The sequence below is a fragment of the Xiphias gladius genome, chromosome 22 (assembly GCF_016859285.1).
Source record: "Xiphias gladius isolate SHS-SW01 ecotype Sanya breed wild chromosome 22, ASM1685928v1, whole genome shotgun sequence".
Lineage (NCBI taxonomy): Eukaryota > Metazoa > Chordata > Actinopteri > Istiophoriformes > Xiphiidae > Xiphias > Xiphias gladius.
The window spans coordinates 29286175-29307655 of NC_053421.1; the positions used below are offsets into that span (position 1 = coordinate 29286175).

General features: G+C 48.2%; 2 protein-coding genes and 1 long non-coding RNA gene across 7 annotated transcripts; 2 read left to right on the plus strand and 1 right to left on the minus strand.

Annotated features, from left to right (window-relative positions):
• Positions 1 to 421: 421 nt before the first annotated feature.
• LOC120783831 lies at positions 422 to 5075 on the minus strand. The gene is made up of 4 exons (XR_005706383.1): positions 4689 to 5075; positions 1084 to 1284; positions 734 to 816; positions 422 to 526 (listed from the first exon to the last, which is right to left on the minus strand). It is a non-coding gene; the product is annotated as an uncharacterized LOC120783831 (long non-coding RNA).
• On the plus strand, positions 4932 to 9674 carry rpp25l (ribonuclease P/MRP 25 subunit-like). Of its 5 annotated transcripts, none has more exons than XM_040117110.1 (3): positions 4934 to 5199; positions 6958 to 7155; positions 7728 to 9674. In XM_040117110.1, the coding sequence occupies exon 3, from the start codon at positions 7728 to 7730 to the stop codon at positions 8382 to 8384; it is 657 nt and encodes a 218-aa protein (XP_039973044.1). In that variant the 5' UTR covers positions 4934 to 5199; positions 6958 to 7155; the 3' UTR covers positions 8385 to 9674. The 5 variants fall into 5 exon arrangements, with proteins under 5 accessions (XP_039973046.1, XP_039973044.1, XP_039973042.1 ...); XM_040117108.1 differs by having other exon boundaries at positions 7007 to 7155; XM_040117111.1 differs by having other exon boundaries at positions 4934 to 5154; positions 7007 to 7155.
• Positions 9675 to 10617: 943 nt separating this feature from the next.
• On the plus strand, positions 10618 to 21473 carry LOC120783830 (gamma-aminobutyric acid type B receptor subunit 2-like). The gene is made up of 19 exons (XM_040117115.1): positions 10618 to 10875; positions 12092 to 12229; positions 12599 to 12769; positions 12879 to 12980; positions 13830 to 13895; positions 14810 to 14998; positions 15119 to 15361; positions 16069 to 16129; positions 16240 to 16320; positions 16640 to 16790; positions 16884 to 17016; positions 17529 to 17627; positions 17783 to 17908; positions 18235 to 18345; positions 18868 to 19095; positions 19372 to 19500; positions 19850 to 19937; positions 20233 to 20323; positions 21241 to 21473. The coding sequence occupies exons 1-19, from the start codon at positions 10618 to 10620 to the stop codon at positions 21449 to 21451; spliced, it is 2676 nt and encodes an 891-aa protein (XP_039973049.1). The 3' UTR covers positions 21452 to 21473.
• The last annotated feature ends 8 nt before the right edge of the window (positions 21474 to 21481 follow it).

The following is a 21481-nucleotide window of genomic DNA, read 5'->3' on the forward strand; positions in this document are numbered from 1 at the left end:
AATGAGACTCCCATCAGGCCTCGGTTGGACTTTGTGTTTAATGCTAATTAGCAGATGTGAGCATTCGAACAAGCTAAACTGAGATGGCCAACGTTATACCTGCTAAACATCAGCATGTGAGCATTGTCACTGTGAACATGTCTACCTCAGCATCCTGCTCAAAGGACAGAGCTGCTAGCATGGCTTGTCATTGTTTTGTTTAAAGCTATCCTTTTTGCATTTTAGTCTTGACGCATCAGCTAACCGCACAGGGAGAAGCAGGAAAGGGTATAAATCCCCGGCCCCATTTGGGAAGCTCTGACCAAATGAAGAACTATGTGGTCCAGACTTCCAGCGGATTTGAAGAGAGATTTTCTTCTGGGAAGTCTGTTCGTAAACTATTAGGAAAGCATCTCTGATGATTCTGCCTATTTTTCTGGCACAACCTACCCAGTAAGAGCCCCAGTAGACGTTGTACTGGTCTCGAAGGCAGTCGAGCTTGTGCCAAGTTGTTTCAAAACTCTCACATATCCGTGTCAGTGCACACCTGAAAAACACAGCATTGGTCAGGCCCAAGGCCAGTCTGAAGGCTTATCAGATGATAAGTCAAGACACTGTGGTTTATAAACCAGGTTAGAATTTTAAAGATTCTGCAATAATAACTTCTGTTGCAATGTTTTTGAGATAAACAACAAATGAGCACAATGTTACAAGCTACAGCCTGCACGCCATCTTATCCGATTTGTCTACTTACACGTTTGTTTGGCCAGCTGGCCAATGCGCTGCCATTGTTTTTTTTGTCGGAGGCCTCTGGGGCGGCTTCCTACTCTGTCCTCTCTGAAATAAAGGACAAAGTAAAGGAGGCAGCATGAAAACCAAACACACTCTGACAAAAACATTACTGGACTAAGAACATTAACTCTACACAGTGTAACAGTTTAAAGGACATCACCAAGTTTTAGTTTATTTTTCCCATAATGGTCACATACTGGATGAACTGAGATGTGAATGGTATTTGTTCTGGAATCAGACTAAAGCTTCTTTTACACCTTTAAAAGCTTCTATATCCAAGTTTGCTCTGCCGCCGAAAGCAGTTTTTCTTACCGGAAGCAGGTGGTGACGACTGTTGCTCGCCGAGAGCTGCAGCCATTGTTGGTTAGCATGCTAACTTCAGTAGAAGAAAAGAAGTGATGGAAGTAGAAGCAAAACCCGAGGTAACATTGGCGTTGTTTTCCACCGCTGGAGGCAGCTCTTGCCCAGTAAAGGAATCAAGTTTGATGCTGAACTCACAACCTTTCTTCTAGACTGGAAAGTAAACAGCTGCTAATGCTAATGTTGGCAATAGCAATAACTTACATGTAGCACCTTTAAATAGACAAATGTCTCCAGAGGTGTAAAGTAACAGTGCATTAATTCATCTGCTGTACTTTAGCACACGTATAGTTCCTGGTACATTGAAAATTTCCAATTTGTGGGACTTTATATTTCTGCACTAATGCATTTCCCAGCTGCCGTCACTTTGTAGATTAAGCTTTAACCACCAAAACATGAAACGCTCATTTAAATGACGTGTTACCGGAGATTTAATTTTTTTATTTTTCTTTCTTTAACATAATAGGCTCAGAGATTAGAACTAAAACAATGAGTTGATTAATCAATTAGTTGGTGGTCACAAAATGTAGGTAATTTATCAAGGAAAAATACCGAAAATCTCTTGTTCCAGCTTCTCAAATATGAGGATTTTCTGCTTTCTCCATCATAAGTGATAGAAAAAGGAGTATCTTTGGGGTTTAGACTGTTTGTTGGACAAAAGAAGATTTCTGAATACTTCACCTTGAGCCACTTCTCAGAATTTTCATCAACATATCTGATAAAACAATCAATGGAGAATAAGTAGGGAATGAATGAACAATTAAAATAATTGTTACTTGCAGCATTATCAGAGATCATCATTAAAACTCTATCAGATGCTTAATTAAAATGTAATGTTACGTGCATATCAACATTAATTTAAGCTCCGTTTTTACTTGAAAAGACAGATCTTGCTATCAGTATAAAAAACTTCTGCCCGGGTTTGAATTTAACTGGGACATTTCCCACACCTTTGCCGTCTCTTTCTGCACGTCCCCTTTCTGTTCAACAGACTGATTAAGGCTGAAAAGGGTGACGCGTTCTAGACTCTCTATCTGCAGGGAGTTACAGGTCTCTGAAGGCTGAGAGCGATGGCTGTCTGCCTAATGTGAAAAAAAACAAAAAAACTATGCTTTGGAAAACAATCTGTAGTATTTGAAAGTTATCAGTGATTTGGAGGTTATGGACTAAAACTTAGAGAAATGGTGTGACGTGTCCCTTTTTATCTTATGTTCCTCTGAACGTTCACTCTCTCACACAGCAGAGGTTGAATCAGCCATTACGCTGCTGATTTCAGGAGGGACTTTACTGTGTGTTTTGGCAGCTTTATTCAAGATTTGTTAATTATATACTGTAGTCGTTACTTTATGAGGCGCTTTCGCACATTCGTCCTGTAGTCCCTTACTCTGTCCAACACTGTGTTCAGCAGTTGTTGCCATATCTAGATATGGACCAGACTGTCATGGAGCTTGTTGTGTATATTCCTTCTCCCCACACAAACATCTCTTTAGATTTGAATGACTCCATGACCTTTACTCTAGCGCCACCCTGAGGACAAACTTTACATTCTCAGCTTTACTACTGGTCAGGTTTTAAGAATAGATTAGTCATCAGGATGTTGTTTGCTATGTCTAACACTGCCTTACTGTGGCCGTAATGAACACCAGCAGCACTTTACACTGTTGTTCTCGTTATTCCTTTCCCAGCACCGCAATATTGTGGGCTTAAAAAAAGCGATTATTTTCTTAAAGATTATTATTATTGTTACCCAATACTATTCAATCAGTCAATTGTTTCAGCTCTTCATTATGTGATTTGTTTTTTGTAACCTTCGACTGTCTCACCGTCACCAATTTAGTAGCTGAACTTTATTCTACTGTTGGCCTCAGGATTCTGCTTTATAAAATCCAACTCCAGCTCATTTACACTTTTTTCTGTTGATAAATTAATTGTGACAAACAAACTAAAAAAACTAAAAACATAAAACAAAGATTCTGAAATATTAACAAAAAATAAGTAAATATTTTTCCACTAAATGTCAGAACTATGTTATTGGACTAAATATAAATGAATAAATACATTTATAAATCAAGTAGAATGTTTAGTGCATTTATTAAATTCCAATATATACTTTATATTTAATTATAGTATGTACGTAAGTCGTGTTTAAATTTGGGCTGAAGTTAGGCAGAAGTTTTGACATGTCACAGAAGGAAAAACCAAAGGTGAATTAAATAACATTAATGATGGCCACATTCCACTTAGAGGTGGTCCTGGCTCACTGTCGTGGTTCAATGGGACACCTGATGGAACAGAGCCACCGTTAACGTTGTTTATTCCACCTGTGCTTTTCCTGCCGTGACAATAACAGTGTATTATCTTCATTACTGATAAATCTGCAGATCTCATCTCAGATCTCTCTGGTGACGCTTTGGAGGGGGCCCAACCCCTAGGTTGATTACCACTAGCTCAAATATGACCAGCTAAAAAGGCTAAAATACACAATGATGCATCAGTATTCACAATCTAATATTGTCATTTATTATAACAGAGCAGTGGAAGGAGTACTTTCAACTTAACTAGGATTCTTCATGCAGGACTTTTGCCTGTAATGGCATATTTTTACACTGTTGTATTGGTAATTTTACTGAAGTAAAATATCTCAGTACTTCTTCCAACACCGCATTTGACCGCTGACATTGACTTGCTTTGTTTTGTCCAACCAAAGGTCCAAAACCCAAAGATACTGAGTTTACGCTGGGTTTAAGACAAAGACAGGCGACAAATCTTCTGTGGAGAAGCTGCAACGAGAGAACTTTTGGCTTTTTTGCACTGAAAAATCATCGCCACTTAATTATCTATCAGTGGACTGCCCGCAAAATTGAAATGATTGATTCAGTTATTGTGTTTAAGTTATTTTTACACTGAATGTGTAACTTTTACTTGACGGTCTGCCAGATAATAACTCACCATCTTGTACCTAAACGCAGCAAGAACATAAGCATGGGGAAAAAAATGACCAGAAGAAAAGCATCAATATGTTCTTACTGAATTAAAGGGGCTTATGACTGGAGCTGCAACGATCAATCAATTAGTCGGTAAAACTAAAATAAATCGGCTATTTTGATAATCGACCGATCGTCTGTCAAGTCCCTCGTCGTGCAAAACCCCCCAATATTTTGTGGTTCTAGCTACTAAGTAAGATTTTTCCATTAGCTTACTTTCTGTCATTTTTTGGACCAAATGATTAACCGATTAAATTTTAAAAATAAATACATTTGACGGCTGAAAAATGATCGTTTGCTGCAGTCCCGGTTCCGACCGAAAACAGTAAAGCAACTGCGTAAACCGAAGGAGAGGAGCCATGATGGTGTGGGGGTGTCGCTGGCCGGTACAGGTGAATTCCTGAAATACATTCAGCTAATCCACTATAGCGGCTCTGTCTGGGGCTTTGTTTCAGTACCGGGTGAATTCCCATGCAAAGTTTCGGTGTTTAGTCTCATTTTTTTTAAGTCTTTTCTCTTGTTAAAGTGAAAAAATACGGTTTGAAAACGCTTCCAATTAAGCATAAATCTCACCTTTGTTCGACGCGTCCAATTAAGTTTTCGAGCGCGGCGTCTTCTTCGGTATTTTCTCTGAGCAGGAACGGGTTCACTGCTGCCCCCTGGGGCTGAAGGAGGGAAACACTCTATACTAATAACTGTTTGAAACCGCAAAGTCGGGGCATTTACAGACGAAATGGTCTCAAATAATATAATATATAATATATAATATAATATAAACTAAATTAAACGCAAAGGGGGAAACTAGAGCGGTAACCGTGCAAGTTTCGTGCCTTCTCTCTGCTCACTTCCCGCTCAGTTGTTCTGAATTGAGTTTAGCTAAAAGCTGCTGCTCAGACACAACCGACCTCCAAAAGCATAGATACATCAAGAACTACAGAAAAGCACGACAGGTTACGACACTTCTCATCGTTGTGCCGTGCCGTACCGTACCGTACCGTAACGTAACGTAACGTAAAGTGCGGCATGTGAGGTAAACGTGGTGAGTTTAGCAGCCGAAAGAAAACAAAAAAAAACAAAAACCCTGGTAAGAATCTGAGGTTTTAATTAATATATTATAGCCCATACTGTAACGTAGAAGCACACTTTATCACCACTCGTGTGTTTTTGCATTCAGCACATTTACGTGAACATAAACTACGGCTGTTAGCCTGTAGTTAGCCGCACTTGCTAGCATAGCTAATAACGAATTCGGTACAGTTTTCAGTCAAATAATACAAAGTGTCTGTTAGATCAGTGAGTGACTTCAGTGACTAAAGTTTAGTTTCACCCTCCTGCAACAGTCTAGCGTGTGTCGAGCCTCGGGACGCCTGTAACAGTCAGAAAAGTGATAGCGCCGATCTCCGTTTAAAACACCGTAGATTTAAAACGTTCTTTTCCACAGGTGAAGCGACACTCGCGGCAGAACATTACAAAACGAGCGGTTGAATCAATACGATGTCTTCCTTAATTCGGCATGCACCCAGTAGACCAAACACCATTGGTTTCCGTTAAATTGTACAGATGATCGGCTTGCTGACTAACGGTAGTCTTAACCAGACGTCTGAATAATAGATGTTAAAAACGTGAAGCTGACTGTAAACGTTTACATGTTTTTTTTTTCACCGAGAAGCAAAATCATTTATATCCCGAAAGTGTTTGGAGGCTAAAAAATTCTTTAAAAATCTTATTGTTCGTTCGTTCATTCGTGTTTAACTACTTTGCGATATGCAAGGGATATTGTATGTGTCTTGTAGTATTCGTATGGAGTTTGGTGTGCGTGTTTACTGTGGAGGTCTGCAGCACTTTGGCAGTACATGCATGGTCCCTGTCAGGTCAGGTTGACGGCGAAACGGTTCAGTGAGAGAGGTGATGAGAACCTGCAGACAAAATGTACATGGTCGGGTTTTACAGTATTTATCCATTGAATTGCGTGCGCTGTGAGGTAAGAGGGAAGCCAGATGGTCCAGTTAATTAGCCCTCTGTTAGTTTTAAATAACAGCTCGCCTTGTCCTGTCTAATGTCATCATTCAGGATCAACACACACACACCTCCACCGTGAGCACACCTGCTGCAGAAAAACCCCGTCTGGTGATTTCTAATGAGGTGCTGTGGCGCCACCTTGTGGCAGAACGACAGTTGGGGTTTTTTTTCTGGGAAGCTGCAGGTTTCAGGAGCTGAGTGGCTCCCAGACTGGGTCATAAGTAACACACGAGACGGGGAGAGAATTATGGAGAAAAACTATGGCTGAATCAGAGCCTTTTTGCCATTTGGACATGTCAAACACAGAGTAATCACCGAATTGCATTGCTGAAATCGGCACCATGGTGGTTATTAGTTTTACCTGGGTTTCTCCCGCTATGACAAGCCAAAATGTCTGACATGAAAAAGGTCAGTCGGTCCGATTTATGATAGAATAACAGTCGAGAGACAGTGCTCTGATGCCGCACGTAAATCAAGATTAGGGTTAAGAAGACCAATTCAGTCACGTAGAGATGGACAAGATACGAGAGAAAAGAAAAACAGGCAATTCCCATCGACGAATTCAAAATGTGACTTGACTTCCCGAGCGCAGTGCCGGTGTAGTGGTACCGTCTTGATTCTGTTGTACACATGAAAAATACAACCAAAGCTTTGTGTGAATTTGAAGACACGCACAAAAAAACCCCACGCAGTTCATGTTCACGATAGTGTTGTTCAAATAAATTCAACTTGGCTCCTTTTGTGACTGGTTTTAGTTGTTACCAATTGAGACTTTTTTCAGCTTCTCAAAGGAGAACTGACAGAAAGCCACTACTTTACTCAGGCATCATTTCCTGGGACCTGAGACCTTTTTCTGGGCTGTGAAACTTTAGATCCCGACTTCCTCAGAAGTTAGATGGTTGCTCCTAATGCAACGTGGCGAACTAAAGGGCACCACCGTTATGGAAGGACCTGCCTGAGGATCTTAGGCCGACAGACTCAGCATCATCTGTTAAGTCACTTCTGAAAACTCAGCTTTATCGTAAGGCTTTCTTAGTCTTTTTTAAATGTATTTATTTAGATTTGTTTTTAATAATATACTGTATCTGTGGGAATGTGTGTGCATTTTTACTTTCATGTCTGCCTTGTAAAGCACTTCGTAATCGCTGCTTAAGTGCTATGTAAATCAACTTTCTTATTCTTATGTAATAATAATAATAATAATAATAGTGATAAGTTTTTCAGTGTGGAGAGGAAGCTCCAGATTGACTACATTTAAAAGACCATTTAACGTCTGTTTAATTTTTGTTTTTTAAACAAACAAACAAACCAAAAAAAAAACATGTCACGCAAATGTCAGTTTGTTAATCTCAGAAATTGTCTTCATTCACTGGTGTCTGCGTTTCCAGTCCGGTCCTGATTCTGGGTTTATTAAGGTGTCACGATCTGTGACACAAACTGTCCAACGAAGATCCCATCGTACCAACCTGGCACTAATAAATTGATTTACCGACTATTAATATAACAATTCCCAGAGCTGCTGCTGCAGCAGGACAAAAGCTGGTGGGTTTTGGCTCCGCATCAGTCACATCCGTCTGTCCTCTGTGTCTGCAGATGGAGAACTACAGTAAGGCTCGGACGGTGGAGCAGCCATCTGTCTGTCCCTTCCCCGGCCTCCCCCCCGAGACGCCGGAGGTCCGCGTCAAAGACGGCAGCAAGATCCGCAACCTGCTGCGCTACACGCTGAGCCGCGTGGAGGCCAAGCCCCGAGCAGCTGAAGAGGAGGCACGACCCACGCCTGAGGAGGGAGGCACGGCTGTGGAGGGACAACAGGACGCGCCGGGCCGCACGCTCTGCAAACAGATCATCTTCACCGCGAGCGGTAAGGGCATCTCCAAAGCCATCACCTGCGCTGAGATCGTGAAGCGGCGCGTGAAGGGGCTCCACCAGCTCACCAGGCTGCAGTACGGCACTGTGGTGGAGGTGTGGGAGCCGCTGGAGCCCGCCGCCGGCCTCGACAGCCTGACGGTCAGCAGGAACCTGCCCGCCATCTGGATCCTCCTCTCCAGAGAGCCGCTGGACTCCAGCCAGCCCGGATACCAGGCGCCAGGCCGATACGACGCCCTGTGGGCTCAGTCCACTAGCAGGGAAGAGGGTGGAGGGTTCCCTGGACAGAGACCAGGAAGGAGGAAGAGAGGAGGAGGCGGCGGCGGCGGCAGAGGAAAGGGACCCGGCCGTCAGACTGGACGGTCCAGAGAGGCAGCTAAATGACGGAGTGGATTTCGATTTTTACTAACTGCATGGACATGAAGAAGACTGGAACGCTGTGAGGGAGCGCGAAGCCAACGCTCGGTGGACACGTAAAGGACGGGAGCTGCGGTTTGATTAGTTTCAGTTTCTGAGAAAATCTGCGTAAAGAGACTTGAAATTCGTTGCCGAGAGATAATCCATCAAAGTCAGCATTTACTCCACTGTTTGTTCGTTTCATTTCATTTAGCCATTATTATAATTCCAATTATTATTATTATTATTGCAGAGGCTTCTTTCATCTTTACTATTCTTGGAAGCAGAAGCTGACAAAACCATCTCAACTCAAGGTCCACTTACTTGTTCAGGAGCTTTTAACTGTATCACACAGTCTTCATGAGTAAGTAAACCTTTGAGTTGAGATTGTTTTTGTCAACAGCTGTTTCCAAAGTCCCAAACAACCCGTTAGACATGGACGAGAAGACCTGGTGATGCTTAAAAATCCCACTTCCATGGCACCTGAGCGAACTCGCCCTGCTGACAGGGACCGAGTAATGTGGTGACAGGTCCAGGTCAAGTGAGCGAGCGGACCTTGAGTCGAGGTTGTTCTGTCGGCCGCTCGATGTAAGTTTGGGTTGTAGTGTTGGATCACGTTTGAGTAACCGAGCGCAACTCACCCTGTAATGATCTCTCCTGTACTGCAGAGAGCCGACAGTAGCCAGGTTACCGAGGTGCAGCGGAAACACTCTGGCTACTGAGGGTTTCGTCTTTAAATTAAAGAAAAAAAAAAATTAAAATCAAATGCAGAAGCCAAACACTGGTGTAAAGAGAAACCTGAATTCAGTTGTTTCTTCCAGCCAATCGTGAAATCTGAGATGCCGAAGCTTTTGTCAGCGTGTGAATAGCGAGAGTTTTTACAGAACGTACATAAACACGCGACAACCATAGTCAGTGACTGTGGCAAACAACCGACGGCATCCAGAAGTTGACTGTGATGGATCGGCCGCGTGTGACCTAGAGTCTAAACCACCAGTTCCAGCGCTCTCAAGACAGCGGTCTGCGTTTTGATGTGTTCTCCACCAAAGTACAACTCCCATCAGCTTTTGTTTTTCCTGGGGAATGCTTTTAGTGCTTAAGGGGTTTCACCCAATGCGAATCTTTGAGGAGACGGGCATTATATTTCGTTTTCTGTGCACTGAAATAAGCTTATTACAGTATGAACGCGCTGTGTCGGTGCCTGAATTCTGAGCTCTGAAAATGAGTGTGTGTTTTTTTGTTGTTGTTGATTTTAAGTGAATAAAAACAAGCTTGTTTAACCGACAGGCCTCTAAGAATCTTCCAAATGCAACGATCAGAAAAGGGGGGAAAAAAAATAAATAAAATCGCTCACGGTTTATGTCCACGCCGAGGCCTTAACCTGTGGTAACGGGCAGACATCATTTTTTCTGAGGGGTCCCAGGACATAAAGGTTGGGAATCGCTAGCTTAAAGCAGAGTCTGACAAAGTCTGACAAAGTCTGGCTTAGCCTGATCAGAGCTGAGCCGGGTCTGACTAGTGTAGACTTGAGTCCGAGATGTCTTAAAACAGCCAGCGTACAGGACATAAGCGTGACCTCTCTAGGACAAGCCTCGGTGTCTTTATACCCCCCTTGCAGACTTTGTCCCATCCATCCAAGGAGTGAGATGAAGTCTGCATCCTGCGGGGCCGCTGGGGTTTTAGGCGTCACCTGGCCTTGTTATCGGCACCTCTCTCCCGACGGGTCTCGCCCGCTTTCATTACTCTGGTTCCTGGGCTGCGACTAGGAGTTATTTACACAATCAACTTATCAGCCCATTGTTCCAGTTTTCTCAATAAACCATTGAAAAACGGGGGGAAATGACCAGAGCCCAACACGATGTCTTCAGATTGCGTTTTTATTTGTCCAACACCCAACATATCACATTCATTACAGCTGCAAATCGTGACTCTGGAGGAGCTGGATCTCCCAAACGGCCGGAGAACTGGTCTTTTCGGCACAGGTGGAGTTCCTCCACGAAGTCCCGCTGAGCTGAAGACGCCGACGGGTTTAAGTAGTGGCAGCGCATTACTCGGGAAAGGTCACCTCCTGGTCGGGCTTTCAGGGAGCGGATCCCGGTGGCATCTGGCGTTGATGTCGATCCTTTTATCTCCTCGGGCTCTCAGCTGCTTACGGCGCAAGAGGATTAGTTTCCCCGCGGGAGGATCAGAGCGGAGCATCGGGCAGAGAGCGAAGCCGAGAATGGAGCGGCGCGGGCGGCCGGAGGCGTTCGGCTCGCTGCCGCTGCTGCTGGTCTGCTGGCTGGCGGTCGGGCCGGTGCTGCCCCAGGTCCGCCACCCTCTGCCTGTGCTGTGGATGATGCCGCTCAGCTCCGGGTCGGGGAGGGAGAACCTGACGGCCGGCGTGGGTCCGGCTGTCCGGCTGGCTCTGCAGGACCTGAAGAAACAGCCGCCACCGCTGGGGAACTATGAGATCCAGCTCCAGCTGCTGGATTCGCAGGTCGGTCTCCGCGATAGACTGGTCCTCTAAGTCGGGGGGGTCACGGGTTCAATGTGTCTCACTACTGTGCGCGGTTCAAGCACACGAGGTATTTTCTCCTCTCGCATAGTTTGGTCTGAGCTGTCGGTTACTCCGGAGCAAAAGCCCGAGAAAGACGAAGCTCGCTTTGGATTCCGGGAAGAAACCGACTCCCGGCACGGTGGTCGTGGGCCTGCATCAGCCGGTTCCCCCGGGGAAACGCGCGGACCCGCAGTAGGACAGCGCCACGCACGTTCCTCGGGAGCGTCTTGCGGCGAGAGAGGACCAAAGAAAACCGATTATCAAATGAATTTAAAGTTAGGGATTCGTGTGACGGAGGACCGGCGACCTGCCGCAGGTGGAAGTCGTTCCCCAAGTGTACGTTTTCAGGGGGCATCTTGTGACTTGTCCGAACGGCAGAGGGCCACCGCCGGGGTCGTGGGCTCGGGGCGAAGCGAAGCCCTTCGGTCCGGGTTCTCCGCAGCAACGCGACGGCCAATAGCAGTAGCCGTGTGAGCGGAGAGTTTGCCAGGCTGCGGTCGCGACCCCCGACCGTCCCTCTGCCAGCACCGCTGCTGGGAAACCTACTTCCTGCAAACTGAACAGAACCTTTGCATTTTGCCCCCATTAGGGAGTTTACGTTGGGGACAGGGGGGAGAGGACAGGTAGCAACGGTCCCTGGCTGGACCGGTTCAGAGGACACTGCAGTCACAGGCTGCAGGTTGTAGGTTGTAGTCTAGTAGAAGGTGGTGATGATGTGAAGGAGACTCCGCCGACACCGTCTCGATTGCATATAAAGGTTTATAACGAAGAAGCGCAGCGTCGAGTCCAGCACCCGCAGGTCTGCTCGTGAGAGGGTGCGAAGCCCATGAACCGCTGGAAACCGGCCTCGGTCACCGACTCTTAAATGAGGCCGTGGTCTTCCTGAAAACTGTCACTAACGTACTGTTTCAGTCACAATGCATTAACTTCCTCCTCCAAACCGTGAGCCCCCTCTGACGACCTTTGACCTGGGGCCTCTATGTAAACACAGCTCTACATATGTCAACATGCGGCTCAAGGTCTCGGCCGCTCCAGGATATTTAACTCCACATTGAGATGGCGGCGCGGCGAACTCCGACCTCAGTGAGTCCGCCGGCCGTGATCCCGATCGGAGCACCGTTTCGTGACCACTCCGTGTTCTCGTCTTGTTCCGCAGTGCGATCCCGCTTCATCGCTCAAGGCTCTGTTTGACTCCCTGTGGGCGGGGCCGAGGTACCGGCTGGTGCTTGGAGGGGTGTGTCCGGCTGTGACGGCGCTCGTCGCCCGCTCTCTGCCAGCTCTCCACCTGGTGCAGGTACGGATCCGGCCCGACTCAGTGTGATGTGGGAAACACCACCTGATATGCCGTGGCTGTGGGGGGGGGGGGGGGGGGGTTAATACTCTGAGCTGAAGGTGCCCCGCGGAGCTCGGGACCACCAGCGGTTGCAGCGGCGGATCCCTGAGGCCGTGGGACAGGCATCTCTGGTTTCAGGGGACTCCACTGACCCGCGGGGGGGGTAGCAAGCAAAGGCAGGGAAGGGGAAGCCCGCGACCATGGGTGTAGACAATGTGGGATTCGAACCGATTCACATCACAATGATGATAAACACAATAACCCCACAGGCCACCGTCAGGTGTTCGTTTGACAGGGCCCAGTAGTTTCGCGTGTGCTCTGGTGTCGCAGGTCTCCTTTGCAGCCGCGTCCCCCGGCCTGGCCAACAGGAGGTGGTACGGGAACCTGTTCAGCACGATGCCGTCGGACCGGGCTCTGAACCAGGCCGCGGTCAAGCTGCTGCAGCGCCACAGGTGGACCAGGGTCGGCGTCGTCTGGCGGGAGACGCCCAGACTCTCTCAGGTGGCGCAAAGTCCCGATACTGATGCTGAAGGCGACCTCCATCGGGTCGTCTGTGCTGATAAGGCTCTAAGAAACCAGTTCCCGTTTTTCTGTGTGTGTGTTTCTCCAGATGAAGGAGGATCTGATCAGGCAGCTGCTGAAGGCCGACGTTCAGGTCGTTTCCACGGAGAGTCTCTCCGACGACGTCTGCAGCAGCCTGGAGAAGCTGAAGGTACCGAGGGACCGGTAGAGTACGGTAGACTTCAGTAGACCGTGTTGAGTCCATCCTTCAAAACATCGGGACTCGCGCATTCGTTTAGTGAAGTACGCAGGACGCAAAAGGTTAAACTCACGTCTGTTTATTAAAATACGGCAGAGTCTTAAAGACTGAGGCTGCTCACGGAGCTCTGGACCAGACTCTGCGTCCCTGACAAGCCTACAGCATCCACATCGGTTCACGGGGTCTGAGAGACTAGTCTCTCCCTGGTCCAGCAGGTATCAGGTGTAAACATAGTAAATAACACAGTCATCTTCTTATTGGCTGAGACCTCCGTCGCTCCTCAGGTACGCGCCTCCCTCGTACGGACGTTTCCCTCTGGACGTGATGGACTCTCCCCATTTAACGACTTACCTGTAGAAAAAGACGAGACACGGGACGGTTTCTCAAACTGTCCTGTGTCTCCATATAAGGGGTCGTTTGTCTCATAGAGACAACCATGTGTCTTTGGGTTCATTCTTTGCAGAATAACACCTGTTCAGTTCAAGCACCTGAGTTTAATAAGCACAATCATCAGGTTTCTTTCAGTCTCACAACAAGATAATATATAGAAACACATCAAAATAACCCTTCAACCGCAGCAGAGCAGATCTGCGCGACCACGGTGCGGTGGAGAACAGGAGGCCGGTAGCGGGCGACTGCAGGACTTCGCTTCCAGGACGGAGACTTTTAATTGACCCCGAACTCGAACACGTCTGAGTCCAGTCGGCCGCGCTCCCCCAGAACTGAACTCGATCGAGACTCGTCGGGGTCGTTACGATCCGCTCAGGCATTGAATACTAACCGCCGGTGTATTTGCTGCAGGCTCTTGACGTTCGGATCTTCATCGGACAGTTTGAAGAAGACTCTGCCTCGGAGGTCTTCTGCTGTGTAAGTATCCTGCCAGATGTCTCGACGTAAACGGTGACTCGGGTCCAGGTCGGGGTTTGTTTGGTTTTTTTAACGTCATCACGGAAGTAAGAGAGAAATAGTTCAACACTTTCCGTTCCGGAAATTCACCGGTACACTGACATTTGTAGAGACTCGGTAATTAGGCCTCTGCTCCTCGTTCGTTTAAAAGTCACACAAAAGTAAATGTAAATAAAACAGTTTGTGGTTTCGGGGGCCGGAACTACTTCTCGACGAACAACAGTGTATCCATCCACCGCTTCAGCGGGGGCCGCCGGGTAGACTGTGCTTCCTCCTGCCGCCGGCAGAGGGCGCTGCGTGGAGCCCGACAGACGTCCTCAGGTGATGTCACCCGAGTCGGCGCCGGCAGGGCCTGAACAGTAAAGGGATCTGGGGGTGTGGAGGTGGAGAGAAGTGTTGCTGACCGGGCCTCTGCAGCCCCACCCATCTCCGCTGCAGGCTACAGGCTCATTAGCGCCTCCGACCCAACTGTTGGAGGTCCAGGAGCATTGTGGGAAAGGGAGGCGCCGGGTTTTTACATGGACGACCGTTGTGCGGAACAGAACGGGCGTTAGCTCTGGTTCTGCTGCATCGATTTTTGATCAATAGTTCTTAAAAACACTCTCCATCGTGGGTCAGACACATTGGTGCCGCCATTTTGAGATTTCTAAAACAATATCACGTTGCAGAAAAACACATAATTATTTGGAAACCTTTAAGCGTCCGTGAGGATTAAATGGAGTTCTGCGGGGTTGAGCAGTGTTTCTCTATGCAACGTGCGTGTCGGTTGATGAATGTCATTAAAAAACAAAGCCCCTGGACTAGATCCAGAAGGACAGGTGGTAACTGTCCGCAGTGCAGCAGCCGTGATGGGTTTTTCTCTGCGTGGCTCTCAGGCGCACAGACTGAACCTGTTCGGGGCTCGCTACCAGTGGATCGTCGTCGGCGGAGGAACCGCAGGACGGGGGCCGGGGCGGCGGGCCTCGGGCTGTACGGCCGACAGCCTCCGGGCGGCTGCGGACGGATCCATCAGGCTGCAGATCAGACGGCTCGGCGGCACAAACGCAACGGGAGTCTCCGGACGGGTCAGACAATATTAGCTCTATTCAAGTGGCAGACAAGGAAGGAGTTCCGCTCACCTTGTTAACGTTCATCAGCATAAATACTTCACAGTACCGTGTCTTCACAGTGACCTTGTCCCGCAGACTCCTCGGGACTACCAGGACTCCTACCTCAGACAGCTGACCCGGGAGGGGTCACCGTTCAGCCCCCTGCACGCCTTCGCCTACGACGCGGTTTGGGTCGCTGCCGTAGCGCTGAGCCGGGTGACGGAGGCCGTGAAACACCGAGAGAAATACGGCGTCCGGAGAAATGTGGCGGCCAGCGAGGCGGAGGTTCAGGGGATGCTGCTCGAGGCCGTGAAGAAGACGCAGTTTGAAGGAGTCACGGTGAGAACGTCTACACACTGAGGGTCTGGAGCGGAGACGGCTACTGGTACCAGGACGGTCACTATTTATTCTGCTGGTACTGAACGTGGTACTGTAGTGGTAGTGGGGATCTGTACTGCACTTTCACTCTTACTGGGACTGTAGTACTGGTGCTTTAACCGGTCATAGTACCAGGCCAACACCAGTACTAGTAGCGATAGTGTAACTGGTGCTGAAATTGGTAATATCGGCTCTTCAACTGGTACCAGTACTAATATCAGCGGTGATATTTGTAGTGTAAGTGGTGTTGTGGTTCTGGTACCGTAACCACACTAGTACTAATACGATTAGTGGCATTTGAACTACTTCAAATGTTACTTGTACTGGTACCGAAAGTGGTACTGGTACTGTACAACCACCTTAACCCGAACCGGTGGTGATACTGCGTCTGCGATCCGCACTGGTACTGCTGCAGTCCTACTTGAAGAGGTGCTGGTACTCAGAACAGTGGCGGTGCTCCTGGTGTCAGTGTAACTAAACGTCCATCGGTACCGGTCCTGTAGTGATGGTGACCAGTGGTGCTGGCGCCGTAGTACTTTGGCGGCGGTATCGCCTGTGCTTTTAGTGAGGACGTACAGGAACCGCTGCTGTTCCACCAGCAGGTTGCCTGTACATTTATCGACACGCCACAGATGTTCTTATGGTTTCGAACCGCCGTGTCTTCTCAGGGACCAGTTCTCTTTCGAAACGGGGAGAGAGTGGCGGCGATCGAGCTGATCCAGTCTCAAGGTGAAGGAAACCGCACGTAGCGGCTCTGTAAAACTGTAATGCTCATATTCAGATATTCATGTTATTCAGCGAATGTACAGTACAGAATGTGTGTGTGTGTCCGTCCTCAGGCAGCGGTGCTGTGTTGGTGGGTGAGTTCAGTACAGCCACCCACCAGCTCCGGCTGCTGAACCACCTGCTGCAGTTTAAAGGTCAGAAACCAAACTCAACTCACATTCTTCACACATTTTATCCTGAAATAAATTATAAACCATAACTGAAAACATCACGTGCTGTTGACTTTAATTTGAAATTTGTCTCCAGAGTGATGACTCGCTGCTTTCCTGTTATTTTATATTATTTGAAGTTTGATTGTTTTGAGTTTTAAGCGGTTGGCGCCTTGGACCTTGGACTTTTTCACCGTTTTCCTACATGACGAATATTCTCGTTACTGAGAATACTCGTTAGTTGCAGCACTAGATCAGTCATACTGATAAGGTTTAGATGAGTGTTGTCGCCGCGGTCCTGCAGGTCCAGGACCAGCCAGAGACCGGACCCTGGTGCGCCTGCAGCATCGTCGCGTGAACCTCCTTCTGTACAGCATCGTCTCATCGGCTGCGGCTGTGACCTTCGTCGTCGCTCTGATCGTCCTCTGCTTCGTCGCCGTCCCCCGCAAACGCTGGTACGGCCTCTGTGCATCGACCTGCACCGTCAGCTCTAGTGTCACACGGTGAACTGTCACAGAAACGGCTGCCTTGCGGTTGTCTGCCTGCAGGCGGCTGAGATCCAGCGGGGGATCCCAGGACGGGCTACTCCTGCTGGGCATCCTGCTCTCCTCCTCCTCAGTCCCGATCTCTGGTCTGGACGGAGCCTCGGTGTCTGACTGGACGTTCGAGATTCTCTGCTCTGTGAGTTCACCCGGCTGCGTCCTTAAAAAATGTGTATTTATTCCCAAACGACGTAATGCATGACCGCACAGACACACACACAAAGACACAGGCTAGAGCGGTTTCTGCATATACAGCTGCATACAGGTCGAAATGCACATAGAAAGTCAACAAAGTCAAGGTTTTCTCCGTTAATTCTATTCTATCCTGACATGAACCGGTATCACTGAGATAATCGGGCCGGCCGCATTGGTTTTGTTGTTGCCGTGGCTTTAGAAAACAGGTAACCAGGGGGCTGCGGGACTGGGAAAGGCAGCGTGGCAGGCAGCGATACCTCCCCCGGACCTGAGGTCCGAACTCTGGCCGGGGACTTTAAAGATGCTACGATCATAAAAAATCCAGGCATGGTGGCTTTAATTGACGTGCTCTACCTGCCAGAAGGGTTTCCCCGTCTGCATTCTGGAGGAAGTCGACTGCCTGTACCGTTTTGTTGCACGCTTGTTTACCCTTTTCGGACTTATGTGGTCTTGCAGGTTCGTCTGTGGACTCTCTCCGTGGGACACACCGTGGGCTTCGCCGTGCTCTTCACCAAAACATGGAGCATCTATTCGCTCTGCAGTATCAAACAGAAGGTAAATCCCACCTACCGGTGCCTGATTTTAGTCCCTAACTAATGGGCAAAGATACGAGGACAGGACCCGGGCTCTGCAAACCCGGGAGTTTCCTTTCAGTTGAACTGTTTGACATTCTGTCCTGCTGTTGCCGGGGTGTCTCTCTGTGTTCCCAGCAGCAGAGTCGTCTGCAGCGAGCAGGCCGCGTTGTGCTCTGGATGTTCCTGCTGGATGTGTTTGTTTTAAGCTCCTGGCAAATCCTGGACCCCCTCAGACGGGTGGTGCTGCAGCATCCCTTAGAGGTAACAAAGACCAGGAAGATCTCAAGTCCCGCCGAACCGATTCACAGCACAAAACGGGAGGAGGGTGCCGTTCTTTCCGAGTAAACAGAGCTATAAGTCACCTGTGACATGTTCGTCCTTTTGGGGGAATAGAAGGTGAAAGGGCTGATGGGAAATGTGGTTTTAGGGTGGTGAGACACAAACACTGACAATACCACAAGTGTTCATCTCCAACATGGTCCCATTTGGTTCCAGCAACTGGAGCAGAGGTGACATCCTTGTTAATGATCAGATGCGCTGATTCTGTGTTTTCTTCTGTTTTTTTTAAACGTGTTGTTGTTTGTCAGAGTGACCCCGCTGATCCGGACGTTATCATCCGGCCGCACTCTGAGCGCTGCAGCAGCGTCAACATGGAGCTGTGGCTCACCGCCGTCTACGGATATAAAGGACCTCTGCTGGTCAGTACTGACACAACGAGGACTGTGCAGTTCATTTCGTCTGGTGTCGCCCTGCATTTCCTATCAAATGTTGAACCCTGAAGAATTTTACACTGTAAAATGTCCCAAACGCTTACTTATTCCCACATTTAGGGAACAAAAAAACCCCCAACAACTAATAATGGCTGATTTACCGTAATCAGGTAATCGAACATTTACACTGGCATCAGCCCCAAAAATGCAGAATAGCTCAGGCTCTAGTCTGAGCTGTTAACTCACCCGAGTGCATCGAGTGTATCCTGGAACAAATGTGAACCTGCAGATCAGTGGGACGGTGTGAAGCCATTGGCAGGAGTGTGTACCACAGCTCCGGTCTGAGCAGGCAAGAAAACCGAAACGGGGACGCGCTCTTAGGAAAAGCAGTCAGAAACCGCACAGGGAACACTCAACCGCGCTGAGGTCCGAGACAAATCGACACTGGGATTAAGTCAGGGACTAGGGGACACTGTCTGGCCTTAATAAAGCCCCGTGTTTTTTCTTCAGGGTCTTGGATGTTTCCTGGCCTGGGACATCAGGTCTGTCCAGGTGGACCATCCTGCTGTCAGCAGCAGACACCTGACTCTGAGCGTGTTTGCTGTGACGGTGTTCAGTGTGTCGGGAGCGTCGGGATCGCTGCTGGCGTCCCACAGTCCTCCCGTCCAGTTCTGTCTGAGCAGCGTCCTCGTCCTCTGCTGCAACATCTGCGTCCTGAGCTGGTCGTTCGGGCCAACGGTCAGTGTCGCGCTCTCTGCTTTTCTTTGTTGTTCAGTTTTGAATGCAGCTTCCACATAAAGATGAATAACGATAATAAGACTAACATAACTGGACCAGCGGGTGTTGAGCAGGATCACGGGGCCAGTAGGTGGTTTACCGTCTCAGATCCAGACTCTTCTGCTCCAGGGGCAGAGACACCTGCAGAAAGCGACAGGAGGAGAGAGGAGAGGGACGAGAGAGAACAAAACTACGGGAAAGTGCGAGGCCTGTAACTGGTTTTGAACTCGTTTGTAGATTTCGTACCTGTGGTTGCACGGCAACGAGCGGCCGCAGCCGTCGGAGCTGCCGGGCGAAGCTGCGGAGGAGGAAGATGAAGAGCAGCTGAGCAGGATGAACCAGCGGCTAAAGACTCGAGCTGCGCAGGTGAGGACGCAGAAACCTGAAGTGAAACTCAAAAATGAATTTTGTCCCGATGTCGGCGTTAGAGGAAAGGGGGGTAAAACCTTCAGGACTGATGCAGACAGATGTTGAGAGGTCTTGGTGGACAGGTGGACCGACCACAGACAACGGCGGGAACACCAGCATTTACACTTTTACTGTCCGACCGCGCTGAGAGCGAAAACCTTCAGCTGCGCGTCGCTTGGTGCTTTGTGCTCCGTGACTCCTTACCTGCTCGGTCCACCTGCATCGTTACACCAGAAAAAATACATGACAGGTTTTTTCAATAATGGAGACATAATACTGCATCGCGGTTTGTTGTCGTCTTTTGCAGCTCAGTGTGGAAATAGAAACCGTCACCGTGCAACTTTCGGAGGCGTCAGAGCCTGAGATGCTTCAGCATGTGACGAGAACCAGCGACGGTAAACGCAAACAACCGGGAATAAAGGAACTGCAGCTGTGAAAGGAAACGCACCACTACTGTGTCAGCGTTGCTCAAATCTGGAAACAAATCTCTGTGACCAGACTGGTCGGTTTTAGAGAGAGGATTTACAGACACAACAAGCTGCTTCCGCTGTTCCCAGCCTCACCACTTGATCTTTACACATTATTATGGAGCAGTTCTTCAGTGTTGCTTTGAGATGAAGCCAGGACGCTACGTAATATCACCATAGCAACCTCTTTCTAACTGTTTTTTTTTTTTTTTCCTCGCTGCAGATGAAGTAGGACCTGGGACTTGGACTCATGAAGCCCAGGTCTCGGCTGAGGAGGGAAACTCTAGTCCAGACGACGTCAACTCCCCTGAACAGTGAGTTCGAGACACACCAACTGGAGTCAAACACATTTCCTTGATTTTCCCAATGATGTCACCGCACTGGCAGCGTCTTTTGTTTTCCACATTTTTCCCCTCTTGTGTTTCCAGTCACCCGTTTTTATTTCTAATTTCAATCTGCACATACAAAAAAGGAAAAAAAAACAAAACAGAGAGGAAACGCTGGAAAATTTGAAAAAAACAGTTGAATGCGTTGGACGTTGTCTGAGGTGGAAAAGTAGCTGTGTGGATAAAAGCCAACGTGAAACGAACACGCCCATGAAGCGTGAGGAGAGGAAACCATCAGGTCTGTGAGGAGCCACGAGGAGACTGGAACCGTCCTCACATCAACACACGAAACCGGCAGAATAAACCTGAAAATTCTCGATTTAAAAACCGTTTAATAAAGGCGCAGTCACAGTGGAGACCTCATTGACTTCAGCTCATTCGTTTCACTCACTAGTCTCCGTTTTCTTCTCTCTGAGATAATATTGAGCAACATTAGTCAGTTGTGACTCACTTCCTCTATTTCACTCTTAGTTTTTTACTCATTAATGAAAAGAAAATAATGTTTTTAATGGTCAGATTCTTAAGGATTTTAAAGCCCAATCTGTATTTTTTAACATGTAAGCAACAGGTGAATTCACATTGGAGCATCAATTCTTTTTGCAGCTGAATACTTTTGAAAATGCAGCCCGGTTTTCTTCCGTTGTTGTCAAATAAAAAAGGCAAACCTTACATTCGTTTGGATTGAATTAGATGAAATATCAATTTCCCGCAGCTACAACACAACAATATTGTATAGTGAACGGCAGGTAAAGAAGGGATTTTGTTCAGGTAGGAAGTCAGTTGTTTCATCAACGTGTGCGCTTGCTGTTTTTTGAGCGACTCTTTCTGTCTGTGGTCTCCGTCAGCGTGCGGCGGCGTCTGTCCGTGCAGCTGCCGATCCTCCACCACTCCTACCTGCCTGTCGTCGGCGGCGTCAGCTCCAGCAGCTCCAGCCTGGAGGCCTTCGTTCGCCACGACGACGTCGCCCGCCGGCACGCACCTGGAGGCGACTCACCGCTGAACCGATCGGAGGGCAGCTGTGGCCTTGAAACTGTGCGACCGCACAGTTTCAACTGAGGATTTCGGTCCCAAATCAAATTCTTATAC

Excerpts from the sequence above, each read along its gene's own strand:
- rpp25l (XM_040117112.1), top strand. The coding sequence starts at position 7,728 with ATGGAGAACTACAGTAAGGCTCGGACGGTGGAGCAGCCATCTGTCTGT.
- LOC120783830 (XM_040117115.1), top strand. The coding sequence starts at position 10,618 with ATGGAGCGGCGCGGGCGGCCGGAGGCGTTCGGCTCGCTGCCGCTGCTG. Across the intron at positions 10,876-12,091 it reads TCCAGCTGCTGGATTCGCAG|TGCGATCCCGCTTCATCGCT; the intron begins GTCGGTCTCCGC and ends CTTGTTCCGCAG. Across the intron at positions 20,324-21,240 it reads GACGTCAACTCCCCTGAACA|CGTGCGGCGGCGTCTGTCCG; the intron begins GTGAGTTCGAGA and ends GGTCTCCGTCAG.